The sequence below is a fragment of the Enhydra lutris genome, unplaced genomic scaffold (assembly GCF_002288905.1).
Source record: "Enhydra lutris kenyoni isolate GAN:26980312 unplaced genomic scaffold, ASM228890v2 scaffoldscaffold3, whole genome shotgun sequence".
Taxonomy (NCBI): domain Eukaryota; kingdom Metazoa; phylum Chordata; class Mammalia; order Carnivora; family Mustelidae; genus Enhydra; species Enhydra lutris.
This window is the reverse complement of record NW_019154087.1, coordinates 62,722,515-62,738,349: the sequence shown is the minus strand read 5'-3', so window position 1 is coordinate 62,738,349 and position 15,835 is coordinate 62,722,515. Positions and strand designations below refer to the sequence as shown.

Below are 15,835 nucleotides of genomic sequence, written 5' to 3'. Positions count from 1 at the left end.
AATCAGAAGAGTGCAGAGAAAATTTTCCTGGATGAAACACAGAGTGAAGATCCTAAAAGAATGTTCCATTATAATCACTATTTGCATAGCGATATGTAAAGCTGAGAGCTGCCCGCAATTAGGGCTGCTCTCTTAATGGTAGGTCTGGAGAGAGTCAGGCTAATTAGGTTAGGTTTTCTTTATCCATTTCTTCTTCTGAATCAGCACTCTTTCCCTCTTTTCTCTCTTCCCAGATTTAGCTCTCTCACCTAGTGGATATTGTAATAAACCGTGCAGATAATCAGTGTCAGGGCTGAACAGTCAATGCCTGTGTGTCTATCAGCATGTGAATACATATCCAGAAACATTACATATACATCTGTCAATGGCATTATGTTTTGAAATATAGGCAGACCGGCAAAATACAGCACCTACCAGCAACTCTGGCTATGGCACCGTACAGACTGGAAGCTAAGCAGGAGTTCTGTGACTGGGACACCGAGCAACTGCGTGCGTGACTGTGGGCAAGTCGCAACAGCAGTTCTCTTATCTATAAATTAAAAGGACTAAATTGAATAATTTTCAGGATCTCTTCCTACATCAGTCTCATACTGTTTATAACTTTAAGAAGCTAACAAGCTTCATACCACTCATGTATTTTATATTGCAGAACAAGTCTCTGTGCAGAACCTTGTTATTTACATTAACAACTGATAGTCAGGCTTTCTGGGCTAGAGCAGATGGGAAGTAGTGATTAAGAAGTGGAAAATGAACAAAAAGGGGTTCCTTGAGTCAAATATACTGACAGTAGCTTTAAAAAAGTGAGGGGCAGATGACTGTAATAACAAAGAAAAAGTCTGTCATAGGAAACCTAAAAAGAATGTCTGTATTTTGCCATTTACTGTAGGATCAGATGGTTTTAACCCATTGAGCCACCCAGGCGCCCCGGATCAGATGGTTTCACACACCTCAACAACCCTTGAAGGAACCATCATGTGACAACACTGAGCACTAATTGACATTATCAATAACCCTTGAGTAATCAAGAAAAAGTTGGCTTATATGTTCGATATACCCTATGTGAAAGTGGGAAGGTATAAAATGCATTTTAGGAAGATTCCCCTCTTGATCTCAGTGTTGTGAGTTTGAGCCCCACATGGCTGCAGAGATTACCAAAGAAATAAACTTTAAGGGGTGCCTGAGTGTTGCCATCAGTAAAGCAACCGACTCTTGGTTTCGGCTCAGGTTGTGATCTCAGAGTTGTGAGGCTGAGCCTTATGGTTCAACATGGAATCTGTTGAGGACTCTCTCCCTCTCCCTCTGCTCCTCCCTCCCACACGCAGGCTCGCGCTCTCTTTCAAATAATTAAATCTTGGAAAGATTCCCATAAAGAGGTTAAAAAAATATCACAAGGGTTTTAGACACCTAGAACAATCTTTCATATGGACCTCTGGTGTGTGTGTGTAAGTGTATGCAATTATACAGAGAAATATTTATTAAGGGTATTATATACATGTTGTATGCAAGGTCCTGTAAAGTGGTCCAACACACATACATGAACTACTTTTTAGAGACTTATTATCAAACACAAAACCCCTATAAATGGGGCGCCTGGGTGGCTCTGTCAGTTAAGCATCTGCCTTTGGCTCAGGTCATGATCCCAGTGTCCTGGGACTGAGCCCGGAGCCGGGCTCTCTGCTCAGCCAGGAGTCTGCTTCTCCCTCCCCCTGCTCTTGTGCTCTTGCTTTCTCTCTCTTTCTGTCTTTCTCTTCCTCTCAAAAAAACAAAATCTTTAAAAAATCCTTATAAACAATATACACAAAAGGATGGTCAATTTATGAAACAAATATATATTGATACAAAGTAGATGTGTTAATATTAACATGGTCAGATCTCTGTGGGGAATACAGCAGGCAAGACTGCTACAGAGGTGAGGGAGGTAAAAACAATTGGAAAGAGGGAGGCTTTCGAGAATCCATGGAAAGCTGGGAAACAATCCATGATAGAGAAGGAGTCAAATGCTTCCTGTGTGAAGGGAGGGGAGGTCATGTTGCTGCTGACATGTATGTCCCTCATCATCATGAGTCATCTGAGTTCAAGGAGACAGCCAGTTAATGACATCAGAAGGCAAGCCTGGGCCATCAGAAGAGTTTAAGAGCTAAGAGGGAAGCTTTCCACATTTGTGTGTATGAGCTCACAGACACACCACTTCCATAGGGACAAAGGTCACAGGGAAAAACTCCTCACCTCTGGAACCCTCTACTTTACAAAGGAATGAAGGAAAACCATCAGTGACTTGGAGAATGACTGGCAAGATAAAAGTCTGAGAATACAACGTAATTATAAGTTTTACAGATTACATTAAAGCAAATCACTGAAATGGAAAAAAATTTTAATAGAAAACTGTCACATTTTGTCTTCATAGTCAAATAACTGAACATCATCTAGTGTGAATGGACAGAGAGGTAAATATAGATCTGATTATAAATGTATGCATTTAAACACTTCCCTAACGCTGTGTTCTTGAATTTCGATTTTGCTTAGAAGTTTTCAGCTATAAACAACTTTTATAATTACATTTAGAATTAAGAGGTAGGAAAGCACTTCAGCCTAATGCTCTCCAGAACTAGTCAAGTATTTCTAAATCTATTAGGATCCTTCAAAACAAAAGTTACTAGCAGTATCTGCTATGTTCAGAGAGCTAGGTTACTGACAGCTAACTTTAAATAAATATGTCAAAAGAAATCTATAAATTAAGTTAAGCACACATTATCATTTCTTTAAGGGGCAAGATCCCTTGCGGCACAATTTGCATACATGTTCAAATATGAATCTCTAGTATAAAGCCTGGTCTCTCCATTGTTTGTTGGTTTCCCGGGGGCAGGCATCACATCAGATTCATTCACAGCATATTTTTCCGCCTCTTCATGCCCCTTCTTCTTGCTATGAAGAGTGATACAGTTAACCCTTGAACAACATAGGTTTGTACTGTGCAGGTCCACTTTTATGCAGATTTTTTTTTTGGTACAAGCAGGAGAGTATTATAAATGTATTTTCTTTTCCTTATAATTTTCTTAATGTTTTCTTTTCTATAAGCTTTATTATAAAAATATAGTCTATAATATATATAACCTACAAGCTACGTGTTAATTGACTATGTTATTAGTATGGCTTCTGGTCAACAGTGGGCTGTTAATAGATATTTTGGGGGGAGTCAAAATTATATGTGGATTTTCGACTGTGTACCTCTAACCCCTTCATTGTTCAGGGGTCAACTGTACGTACTCTCGTGCATAAAAGAAAGTCTTGTAAAATGTGGTAAAATCAATGTTCCAGTTTTCATTCCATAGCTTCCAGAGCCAACTCCAAACATCTTTGATATTGTAAAACTTCAAATGCTTTTTTAGACAGGCCAAGCATAAGAAAAGAGGAAAATATTCTTGCATACGTGCATGGAAAAGAGCTTTAATAACCCTTTACCCAGTTCTGGAAACAACAGACATTCATAGTGACGAGGGGGTTCTGTGTTATGGACAGATAAGAGCTTTCAAACAAGCAAAACAAGAGCAGAGTCACTACTTTCTAATTAACCTAATTGTGGTGCAGCCTGATTATCAGAAGTAGTTATCTCCCGGCCAGAGCGATCAACCTACCAGCTGGCATCAGCAGTGGCAACGATGCCCTCCTCGCTTTCTCCTGCATAGGGACTGACACCAGGAGGGGACAAGCATTTCAAATAAAGAGAGTGAGTGAGTGAGTGAGTGAGTGAGTGTGTGTGTGTGTGTGTGTGTGTGACCAAGCAGGTTTGCACATGCATAAATTTCCAACAAACTTGATGAAATCTCACCATTACTAGAAACATTAGCAAATTATGAAACATGCAGATTTGTAAATTTCGACGTATTGTCAAACAACTATGTTTTCTTTCCTACTTTTTTTCCCATTTTGTAACTCATGTACAAAGTACTATAAGTAGAGAAATTAGAATGACATTGATAAATTGGAAATAAATTCTAAGCAGATAACCTAAGATTCTATCTAAATTCTATAGACATCATTTATTACAATTATTTAATTATAGTTATGTGATAAATCAAGGAAGATTCTGTGCCAGTGTAAGAGGTTTTACTAGGTCAAAGTAATGAGCGAGGCTGAATCCCTGCTAATAAAAACAAAGAATGCTATCCTTAGTTTAGCTGTAATCCTGCCTATAAGCAAGAAAATGGGCTGAATGACCTTTTCAGTCTGAAGATTTATGATGGGATTTCATATAATTCTAAAACTAAAGGTAAAATAAGAAGATAAAATGCCTGTGGTCCTAAAAAACATTCAGAAGGGTCATCAATCAGAATGTGGGTGGGGTTGTAACCACTGGTCAAAATAGCAGTCTAAGTGATACAGAGCTGGGGGTATAGACACACTGGGGGTGGAAGGGAGAAAGGGGATGAGAACAAGTATTCATCTATACACACAGTTATATAAACATACAAATTTATAAACACACACACACACACACACACACACACACAGCCAAACTCAAAAGCTAGAAAGGAAATCTGGGGCCTATGGCAGTAGAGGAGCTCAAAGCCATGTAACACCCAAGGGTAACTGTAAGAGATGGGATGGCAAAGGGGTTATGAGTACGAACCTGGAAGCCAGACTACTCGGTCTGTATCCAGCTTAGTTTCCAATTGGGATGATGAGGAGAACGTCCTGATACAGTCAATATGAGATTAAAATAAATCAACACTAGGAGCACCTGGGTGGCTCAGTCAGTTAGGCGTCTGCCTTTGGCTCAGGTCATGATCCTAAGATCCTGGGATTTAGTTCCGCATCAGGCTCCCTGCTCAGTGGGCAGTCTGCTTCTCTTTTCCCACTCTCGCCTCTTTTCCCACTGGCACTTGCTTTCTCTCTCTCATGCTCACTCTCCTTCTCTCTCTCAAATAAATAAATAAATAAATGAAATATTTTAAAAATAAATAAATAAAATAAGTCAACGCATACAAAGAAAATGCCTAGAACAGTGCCTGCCACAGAGCAAGCACTCAGTATATGTTAGTTGATTTTACCACTATCATTATTGTTAACCAGGCTGAGAGGACACCAGACATTGGAGATTTAAGGCCCCCCAGGAACAAAAGTCGAGGCTATGAGACAACAGGGGCCGGAAGCTGGGAAGCACAAAATCCGGGTCCAGTCAAAAATTCTTCTGCCACCAACTGGAGGAGGTGAGAGGGAGGAGTATGACCCGCCTCGAGCCCAAGGTGAAAGGAGAGTCTTGAGAAATCAGAGCCCCTTGCCCTGAACCTGGCTTGGGTGTGGGGCTTGAATGTTGGCACTATCTGAGCTGAGTGAGAATAACACAGAAATGGTTCATTTATTAAAGCCCAACGGGCCCTGGTAGAGGCTGCCATGAATTCGTCCCACAGACAGACCACCACAATCCAGAATAGAGTCTTCAGCTGGAAAAATCATACTGAGTACTGAGCAGAATACATAAGAACAAATCCAGACCTAGACATGCCCTGGCTAAAGCTATCAGAGAGAGAAAATCAGATTACTTACAAAGGATGCAGACTTCTCATCAGCAATAACAGAGGCATGAGGACAATGGAATCATGTCTTCAGGATGCTGAGGGGAAATAACTGTCAGCTTAGAATTCTGTACTATCATTCAAGAGCTAGAAACGATTGGAGGCACAGAAAAGCTAAGAGAGTGCATCACCCAGAATGTGAGGGATATTGACTCAGGCGAGAAAGAGCTCCAAAAAGGAGAGATGTCAGAAACAGTGTTTGCTAAGAAAGGAAAAAACCAAAAAACCAGATGGGAGTTTCCTCAGCCTTCCACACCCCAGCCTAAAAAGACACCTTTACCCACGGGCTGGAGGGACACATCTTCCCTGAGATTACAAAGGGAAAGCTGTCTTTCTCCCAGTGCCCTGAGGATACCTCTTGTTTTCTCAGGAACCCGACTCTATCAATAATCTCCTCTTCTCTATGTTACTCCTTTAAGGCTAACTTTCGATTGTTTAACTTTTATTGCAGGCAGGTATTCTGAAATAATTTATAATGAAAACCGGCAGTTCCTGCCACCCTTACCTGCCAGCCCTGTTCCCTGGCAGCAACTATCTTCCGATCTTTGAGCTGTCCTGTCATAGTTATCTTCCTATTTTTAAGTAATATGCAGTGCCAGGGGACCTTTGGAAAATCCATCACCTGCTGGCCAAGGCTGCTGGCCATTTGCCATGTGACAATCCTTCCTTAATCGGGGTGGGGAGGAGGGGGAGACAGAGTTGAGAGCTGTCCCAAAGACAGCGTTCTTGTTTTAGAACATAGAACACCAAGACTTGGCCCATTCCATTCCCAAGAGACAATTTAAAGAAGTCATAAGACAATATATTTTGCAAAATTTTTTCTACCTTACTCTGTATCATAAGAATTTACCCATACTTGCTACTGTATTCTATTTCTGTTCAAGAATAAAATACACCATTCTTAAGTGCAACCCCATGGTAAGGTGAATAACATTAAAGTCTACAAAGTCAACTCGTAGGTAGGTCACTTCACCCCCAGGGAAGCAGGTACTCCGACTACACGTATGAATAATCTAGAATGTGCAGGAGCCTATTCCTCCTAAGAGCATGGTGCGGGCGGGGGTTGTGGGGAGTCCTTCACTATTAGGACTTTGGGAACAAAGTCTCAGTAGAGAAGGCTGAGAAAACAGTAGAGGTAATATTTGATTACTTAATATTACCTTTACATAAGATTTTTAAAAACTTTATTTTGAAAACCCTTTTGACTAATAATTTGTCTCTTGAGAGTTCTAAATCTTTCACTCATTGCCTTACTTTTAAAAATTAAAACAAGGGGCGCCTGGGTGGCTCAGAGGGTTAAAGCCTCTACTTTGGCTCCGGTCATGACCTCAGGGTCCTGGGATCGAGCCCCGTATCGGGCTCTCTGCTCAGCAGGAAGCCTGCTTCCTCCTCTCTCTCTCTGCCTGCCTCTCTGCCTACTTGTGATCTCTGTCAAATAAATAAATAAAATCTTTAAAAAAAAATTAAAACAAAACAAAACAAACAAACAACTTTGGGCCTGAAAAGAAGAAGGAGGCCTCCCCCAATCTGTGGCCAAAAATGTTCCTAGAGCATATTCTTACATTACTTTTTCCTGTCCATTATGTCAATGTAGAATGTAACTTCTGATAATGGCAGATGAGAATTTATTCTTTTATTTCCCAATATCCTAGTTAAGTCAGAGTTGGTTCTTCTACTATTATTATTAAGTAAATAAGTTTCTCTGCTGAGCTGTTAAGTATACTCTGATTACATTTCCTTCCTTGAACATTTTGTTTTTCTGGAGTTGATGTGGCTTCATTTCATCATTTGCTTCATATTTTAATACCTATTGCTTACTATTCTCAAAGATGCCAGTGTATATGTAAAATCTTGTGCCTACACAAACATTAGGTATCTGCTATTTCCACTACCGTACACTTTTTTCTCTTGAAACCGCTCTGTTTTGGAGCCATCCACCCTCTTTTCCCACCAGATTCCCTGGGCCCATTGCAGACCTGGCAATCTGGAACCTCTCTGTCACTCCAGCAGGTTCTGATGATAGTGAAAGGCCAATTTTCTGAGAACCCGACTGTCTGAAAATAGCATTATTCTACTGTCACACTTAATTTATAGTGCTGGATACAGACTTCTAAATTAGAATCATTTTTTTTTTCCTCCTAAGATTTTTAAGGCACTCTTTTCTTCTCTTCCAGCTTTAAGTGCTGCTTTTTAAGAAGTCCAGTGACTTTCTGATTCCCAGTCCTTTGCATGTGACCTCTCTTTTCTTCTTTGTTCCAGTATCTTATCTCTATCCCTGGCATTCCTACATTTCATGATCACATGCCCATATGGGAGACTATTTTTATTCCTTGCACTGGGTCCTTGGCAAGCCCTTCCCATTTGGAGATGCAGGTCCTTCAGTTCTGGAAAATTAATCTGTGTTGTTTGATAGGTTCCCCTCTTCTGTCTTCTGGAAGTCCCATGAATCAGATGTTGTACATCCCACACCGAGTCTAATTTTCTTATTTTATCTCCTACAGTCCAATTCACTGTGTATGTGTTACACTTCCTGGAAGATTTTCTTGACTTTATCATCTAACGCTCCTGGATTTTTTTTTTTTTTTGCTATCATAATTTTAATTTCTGAGAGCCTTTTGTTCTGATTCTTTATTTTTAAAAAGTAGTATCTCAACGATGCCACTACCTTCTCTTATCTGAGAATATTTATAAAAGCTTTTATTTTTAAAGTATGCATTATCTGTTACTTCTTATTTCTTTTTTAGTCTTTTTATTTTGGGCCCTGTCCATTATGTTGGAGAACTTCCTCAAAGGTCTAGTGATTTTTGGCCATTGGTTTCTATTTTGAAGTAAGGTACTCAAATGCTGATTAAAAGGTCTATGTAATATCCAGGGCTTGTTGACTGACGGCCTGCATTCCAGGACAATCAGGTAACCAGGCAGTTTGTTTGTTTGTTTGTTTGTTTTTAGAGACCACCCCCCAGGTGTCAGCATCTGAAGTTCTTCCCTCCAGGGACATGTAATATCCAAACAAATCCCTGCAGATTCCTGCTTGGAGGAGAGGAAGAGGAGAGACGGCAATACTAGGTCATTTGAGCTCCTCCAACAAGGTGAAGAAAAGCACTGGGCAGGCCTTACAGGGTCGGCAGTGCAGACACCCTCTGACACCAGTGCCTTTGCTCTGCCTGAGGTCCCCAGGGGGAGTGTGCCACCAGTTGCATTTCTCTCCAAACTACAGATTCCTATCGGAGTGGGGCAGAGGCAGAGGGTCAAGGAGGGGACCTGAAGTCTAACTGCTCTGCATCCAGACTCTGAATTAATCCCTTGTTTCTACCTCCCCGGCCTTCTGCAAAACCTAAGGATCCCATATCCGGACCCTTTCTGGGGCTACGCAGGGCATGACATCTCATTTCTCACTAGTGGCTCTTTCTATAGGCCTTCTGTCCCTTTATAGTTAACGCTGCTCTGCTAAGTCAGCCCTCTTCCATCTACCATCTCTCATGCACTCTGGTCTCCCATTCTCATGCAGGTTTTGTAACTATTAAATTCTTTTACTATAATTTCAGTGGGGTTTCTTTGGGGTAGTGAGAAAGACATATTAAAATACACACGTTCAAGCTCTCTAACTGTCTTTAACTCCCCTTCTTCATTGGTTCCTCATCAGTATTTTTAAAAACTTTATTTTATTGCAGTAAGAACACCTGCCATGAGATTTCCCTTCTTTACACATTTTTAAGTGTGTATCTTACTGTTGACTGTAAGTAATAGGTATTTAAGCATTCTCAGATCTCTCCAATATTAAGGAAAATTGGACTAATAAAAATGTTCCTCTTGGGGTGCCTGGGGGGCTCAGGGGGTTAAAGCCTCTGCCTTCAGCTCAGGTCATGATCTCAGGGTCCTGGGATTGAGCCCTGCATCGGGCTCTCTGCTCAGCAGGGAGCCTGCTTCCCCCCTCTCTCTGCCTGCCTCTCTGCTTACTTGTGATCTCTCTCTCTCTGTCAAATAAATAAATAAAATCTTAAAAAAAATGTTCCTCTTGATTCCATGTCTTCTTTCACCTCCTGCATTTACTCTTCCTTCATAGCCAACCCTCCTAAAACAGTTGCCCACACTCTCTCACCTCTTCTGTAAGCTCCCTGTATCTCTCTATCTACTACCATGTACCTTCTACTCCCATTACTCCACTGAAGCTGTCTTTCAAAGGACAAGGGACAGTCCTGTTGATAAATGCAATAGTCCCATCCTCACCTTACTTGACCTCTCAGGAACATCTGACACCACTATACTCCCACCTTCTCAAAACACTCCCTTTGTTGGACTTGCTGACCTTGTACTGTCCTCACCTCTTCTCACCTCCTTGCACATGGGGTTATACTGGTACAGATTATACCTGCCATGACAGCCTCACCTCTTCCCATGCCATACTCAAGTTCTATGCTACCGTGCACAGAACTTCCTTCAGTTCCTAGAGCACACCATGTCCTGTTTCTCCTCTGGTTGTCATACATCATCCCCCCCGCCTTTTTCTAAGATTTTATTTGTTTATTTGAGAGAGAGAGTGAGAGAGAGCATGAGAGGGGAGAAGGTCAGAGGGAGAAGCAGACTCCCCATGGAGCTGGGAGCCCGATGTAGGACTCGATCCTGGGACTCTGGGATCATGACCTGAGCCGAAGGCAGTTGCTTAACCATTGAGCCACCCAGGCGCCCCATCCTATTCACTTTTATTTGGCCAACTGTGCAAATTCTATGTGTTGGATGCCCTCCTATGTGCTCCTCAAGCACCTATTCCGTATTCTCACTCCCAGTACGTTTGTTAAAAGGTACTGCGAGTGCCTGCTAACTTGTCCATGCTTCATGACGACAAGAGCCTTGTCTATTTTTTATCTTGTTCAAAGGTGTGTCACTAGAGCTTGTATGATGGCTAGTACACGGCAGGCATCCAGTAAGTGTCAGCTGAGTGAATGAAGACGAAGTCAAGAAGGTGAGAATCAAATGCCTACAGAAAATACCCATTATCATAATTTCTCTTTAATGGGCCAGCAGAGCAAATGAATGTGATTTCCAGAAAAAGACTTTACACTATAACCTAAATTCTTTTGGCAGCCTTTTTCTATCTCCTTATCAGTGTATCTGACAAATGGTCACCATTTTTTGGTACAAAAACAACCAAGATGCTGAGTCAGAAGACCACAGCACCAATACACCACCCAGGAGCTTAGAGAAGGGCAACTGTCTAAATGTTTCAATACATTTACATAGGTAAATCACAGGGTTTTGAAGTGCTATGGGAGTGACAATGTTTTTTTCTGGTAGTTTTGGTATAAATTTGCTCACATACTAAATATAGGTCTTTTTTAAAAAATATTTTATTTATTTACTTGTCAGAGAGAGAGTGAGAGAGAGAGCACACAGGGGGAGCGGTAGGCAGAGGGAGAAGCAGGCTCCCTGCTGAGCAAAGAGCCTGGTATGGGTCTTGATCCCAGGACCCTGGGATCATGACCTGAACTGAAAGCAGACGATTAACTGACTAAGCCACCCAGGCGCCCCAAAATAGGTCTTTTAAAGGCAGAAACATTTTAGAAGAAGAGGCAGATTAGCTCTGTCAAGAGAATAACCCAATAGGCTCCTTAAATCATGTGTGTGGTAAGCTCTGAAGAGAAAAAGCAAATCCTAGCTCAAGCAAAACTGGATTTCTAGACTATGACTACCATTTAATTAGTATTAGCCAAGCTCTCAATGCTCAAATGTCCCAAACACCTTCACTGTTTTACTACTATGCTTATCACTGGGCAAGCACATTCTTCGAAGTCTTTCAAAGTATGTTGACATTTTAGTTGTTTTGAATTGTCTGTAATATTCGACCACACTTAGCCACAACTGAAGAACCTATTTATGGAAAACATGCCTATCTGCAAATAGATCTATTTCCAAATGTGAACTGTAATAAATACTTTGCTGGATACTATATTCCCAGCTGGAAAAATCCAGAAGGAATTCAGAGATTACATATAGTCTCTTGATAAAGAAATACCATGTTGGAAAAAAAAAATGATTTGAACTCAGAAGGAAAAAAGGAGGTGTTGTGATGAATTGCTTTCCATTTCACTTGTCTGAATAGATATTACTCCATTTCTACTCCGTCTGCATCTCTGCCCAAAAAAGAACTCATGCATTTGTAATTGAAAAACTGTCCCCAAACAAAAATGATTTCTCCACAGATAGATATTCTAAACCAGAGGGAGGGAGGGATAGACACCCCTTTATCTGTCTTTCCCCCAGAAAGACTCACAAACAAACCAAAGGTGACTCTGGATAGGGTTTGTAGGGATGGGAGTCCTCCACAACAAAAAGCACAGGTAACAAGGAAGTTCCAAGATACAGACACTGCCCCAATATAACCAAAGCCCTGGGTATGGCAGACACATTGGAGGCACTGCCCATCACCTTCTACTCTGAGCGACTCTGAGAAAAATTAATCTCTGTCTCTGCAAGCCTGCCGATGGCCAAATCAACCAGCTTTCGCTTGTATTTAAAAGTTAGAGAGTATGGAAGTCACCCATGAAAGCTCCTCCTCCCCCTTCCAATCACCACCATCTATACACATTACCTCCAAGGATGGGAGGAAATCCCATACCCAGTCAATGTTATATGGCCTGGACAGACTATGATTTATTTATTGCCACAAATATTCACATTGTTCCTTCCATCCTTTTCTTCAAAATCCAGCCAACTATATGAAATTATATGATAGCAATCTTGCTGATAAGTACACTGGACGTAGTCAGTCCGTGGGTTTAAGTAAAAATGAGCAGATAAATGAGCACTTAACTCAATGCATATTATGGCTGACTTTTTCTCTCCATTACTGACCACTTAATTTTCAATAATCACAATCATTTCTGATCTGACACTGTAATATCCTGCATCATGTGCTATCTCCTGTGGCTAGACTCCTCCTCCTCCTTCATTTATCTGCCTAACTCCTCTCTGACTTCTCAGATAACTCAGACACTGCCTCTTTCAACAACTTTTCGAATCATACCCAGATCTCAATTTCTCACAAGAATCCTTCTCTTACAGACTTAGGTGTCCCTCCTTTGGATTCCAAAACCATGCCTACATATTACCTTCACGGCTGTAATCACCCAGTATTCTATTTGTTTATAAGTAGACACTTAAAATATAAGACATTTCTCCCTACCTAGTCTTTAAACCCTTCAAAGGCAAGGACTGTCACTCATCTTCATGTTCTAGTTCATGGCACGGTGTCTGGTACTTTGTAGACATTTTAAAATGTGTATGAAATGAGTGAATACATATATGAACAAATGGATGATGTTCAGACTTAGAAACATTACAGAGATGGGTTTTTAGAAAACATTTAGTTCATCCTACTTCACCCCAAATCCCTCAAACAAGTACTTTCTAAGAGTTGTGCCAAGATGTGAAAACCATGAAATCAATATCTATGTCCAATAAAACAAACATTTTCTAACGAAAATATGATTAAATAAAAACCTTACCGGCAGAGTTCCAGGCAGAGATGCATCAAAGAAAGATACCAAAGAATTTGGAGGTGCTGCAAAGTGGACTCGAGATCCAGAGAAGAGTTTAGAGTTGGAAGAGATCTGGGCATGAATTTCCAAACCTACCACAGCTGCCCATTCATGTTCACTAAAAAGAAAGAAAGAATCATTAAGAAGTAGTTAGAGCCATCACTATGCATGAATTTCTATGACCCTAAACCACACATGTTAATTTGCTATTTGTTTTTAACTTATTAAGATTTTAGGTTCTTACATTTAAAAAGGTTATATTGTATCGATGACCTAATCAAAAGCAACTCATGATGAACATCTACAAGACCAGCAAAATAAAATTCATTTACAACACGGCATAGGAAGAGTTCACTGTATAAAGAGGAAGGTGATGAAGGAAAAATATGGCATTCTGAAACAATTTAGAAATGGCTATCAGGTGACGTCTGCTTGGCTGACTCCAAGGAAAAGCACCATTTTCTAGATTAACTGTCCTTTATCAATTAATAACTTAGTAAATGAAAGCTTATTCTTTTTTTTTTAAAAGATCTTATTTATTTATTTGACAGAGAAATCACAAGTAGGCAGAGAAGCAGGCAGAGAGAGAGAAGGAAGCAGGCTCCCTGATGAGCAGAGAGCCAGATGCGGGGCTCGATCCCAGGAACCTGGGATCATGACCTGAGCTGAAGGCAGAGGCTTTAACCCACGGAGCCACCCAGGCGCCCCATGAAAGCTTATCTTACAAACATTTTTAGAATTAACATAAACATCATGCTTCTACTACTGGAGAAATAATGAATAATTGTATATCTCACTTAGAAAGGAAGGGGTATTCTCCGTCATGTTTTGAACTCATTTTAAATAACAATGGCTTGCACGTAAAATGATCAGAATGACACAGACATAACAGATCATCACTAAATCATATCTTCCTGGAATTTGGGGCAAATGAAAACATTAAACCATTAGATGTGGCTTTTTTTTTTTTTTTTTTGGTCCCCCAAATCACTTTCAATTCCCTACAGTTCCTCTGTTTTCAGTTTACAGTTCTGTTCTGTTTACAGTTCCCTTCAGGTTCCTCTGTTTACACTTGATTGCTATCAAATCTAAGAAGTTGTTAAATGCTATAATAACATCTCCTACTCTTTTCGGTCTGTATGAACACACAGTTTTCTCTAGGTTTGTGTAAGTGTGCTTATTCCTTCTGAAACCATGTATCCTGGACAATGCCTGTTTATACACACTCCCTCTACACTTTGTTCCTATCTTGCTCTTCTCCCAAGCAATTTTCTGTATTACCTAGATTTTTGTTTACATGTGCTGGGTTTTGTCTCAATTATTTCAACACATGAAGTTCTAGATCTATAGTACTGTAAGAAGATTAATTCCTTCTTTTTAAAGTTTGGAAGCGCCGCTGGCAATTGAGAGGAATTAAATGAAGAACTCATCAGAAATTCTGCATTCACTAAAACATCACTCGAAACTATTTTTGCAGTTTCGTTACATGAGAGAAAAAAATACTTTCCATTTACAGTCAGACGATCCAATTTATGAAAGGAATAGAAGCTGAATGGTTCTGGACATTTTCCCTCTGTTGCTCCAACAGAAAAGCAAAAATAATGCCAACCTAACTATCTCAAAGGCTAAAGTGATTACTAAACACGTGCCTTCTGTTTCTGTATTTAAAAAGACAGTATTTAAGTCTTATAAAGTATAAACAGCTGTTGAGAGACTATCTAACAAAATAAGCAAAACTCTCTAATCAGAGGGAAGATCTCTTGTATTGACTGCATCCTCCTAGGTCTAGAAACACGTACAACATGAAGCGCCGCCACAGACATTTGGTGTTTTCTGAGTAATGACATTAAGCCACCACCACCCTGAGCTTGCAGGTAAAGGCTCCCTTTCTAGTTTTAGAACACTGCTGTCCCACAATAGCGCTAAATAAATGTCAGCTAAATAAGATCCCGCCTTCTGGTGTCACCGACCCCTCTTCTAGTGCCGTTAGTATGGTTACCGAATCCACTCTTTTGCGTGTGGAGTTTTACATTCCAGAAAAGATCTGCGATTTTACACTCGAGAATTCCCCATATATGCCTACTGTTCGAAGAGTGTTTTACGTGTAGAGGAAGGGGCTGATAGAGGGCTAGTTTTGTGCTTTCGTTTAGGTTTCAGGGCTGAAAGTTATAGCCCAACTTTCCCCCGCCCCCCGCTCATCAAAACTTCTAGACGGAAGCTGTGCTGTAGTGGCTTTCACCTCCCCAGTCCCGCAGTTCCACCTCACGCTTAAATGGGCAGTAATGGTATAAAATAATATACCCTTTCCTTGACTTCTGGGAGGTGATGAGGGGCTGCTGAGCCACGGAGGTCTGTCCCCTTTTCCTGCTGGAAGTGAACCCAATCGCAGCCCCTCTTCCGTGGCGAGAACCGCCGTCAATGCAGGCTAAAACCCAACGCCTTCCAAAACACCACCAGCACAGCATGGGCGCCGCCATTGCCCCCTCCTGGCTCCTGGTCAGGTGATACAGTCTCCTTCTTCCGCAAGGCTCTCTGGGAAGCGTAGTTCTAAAAAACGAATAAAACGCCTTAGGCTCGCACCGGAAGACTACTATTCCCGGTGAGCATTGCGAATCCAGGGCTGCCGGAACCCTGGCGGAGAGGGGAGGGAAGGAGAAATAGAGGAGAGAATGGGAGGGCTTCTGGGTCGGGAGGTGTGACTCCTCCTAGCGGGGATTTGGGGAGGTT

The 15,835-nt window shown here is 41.0% G+C and overlaps 1 protein-coding gene across 1 annotated transcript in view; it reads right to left on the bottom strand.

The window, feature by feature from the left end:
• The window catches only part of LOC111155658 (glutamyl-tRNA amidotransferase subunit B), a 102,286-nt gene extending 86,701 nt beyond the window's left edge, over positions 1-15,585 (bottom strand). The window contains exons 1-2 of the mRNA XM_022515955.1: positions 15,410-15,585; positions 13,076-13,226 (exon numbers count right to left, since the gene is read on the bottom strand). Coding sequence (XP_022371663.1) covers positions 13,076-13,226; positions 15,410-15,585 — 327 coding nt within the window. The remainder of the gene's footprint in view (positions 1-13,075; positions 13,227-15,409) is intronic.
• Positions 15,586-15,835: the final 250 nt, after the last annotated feature.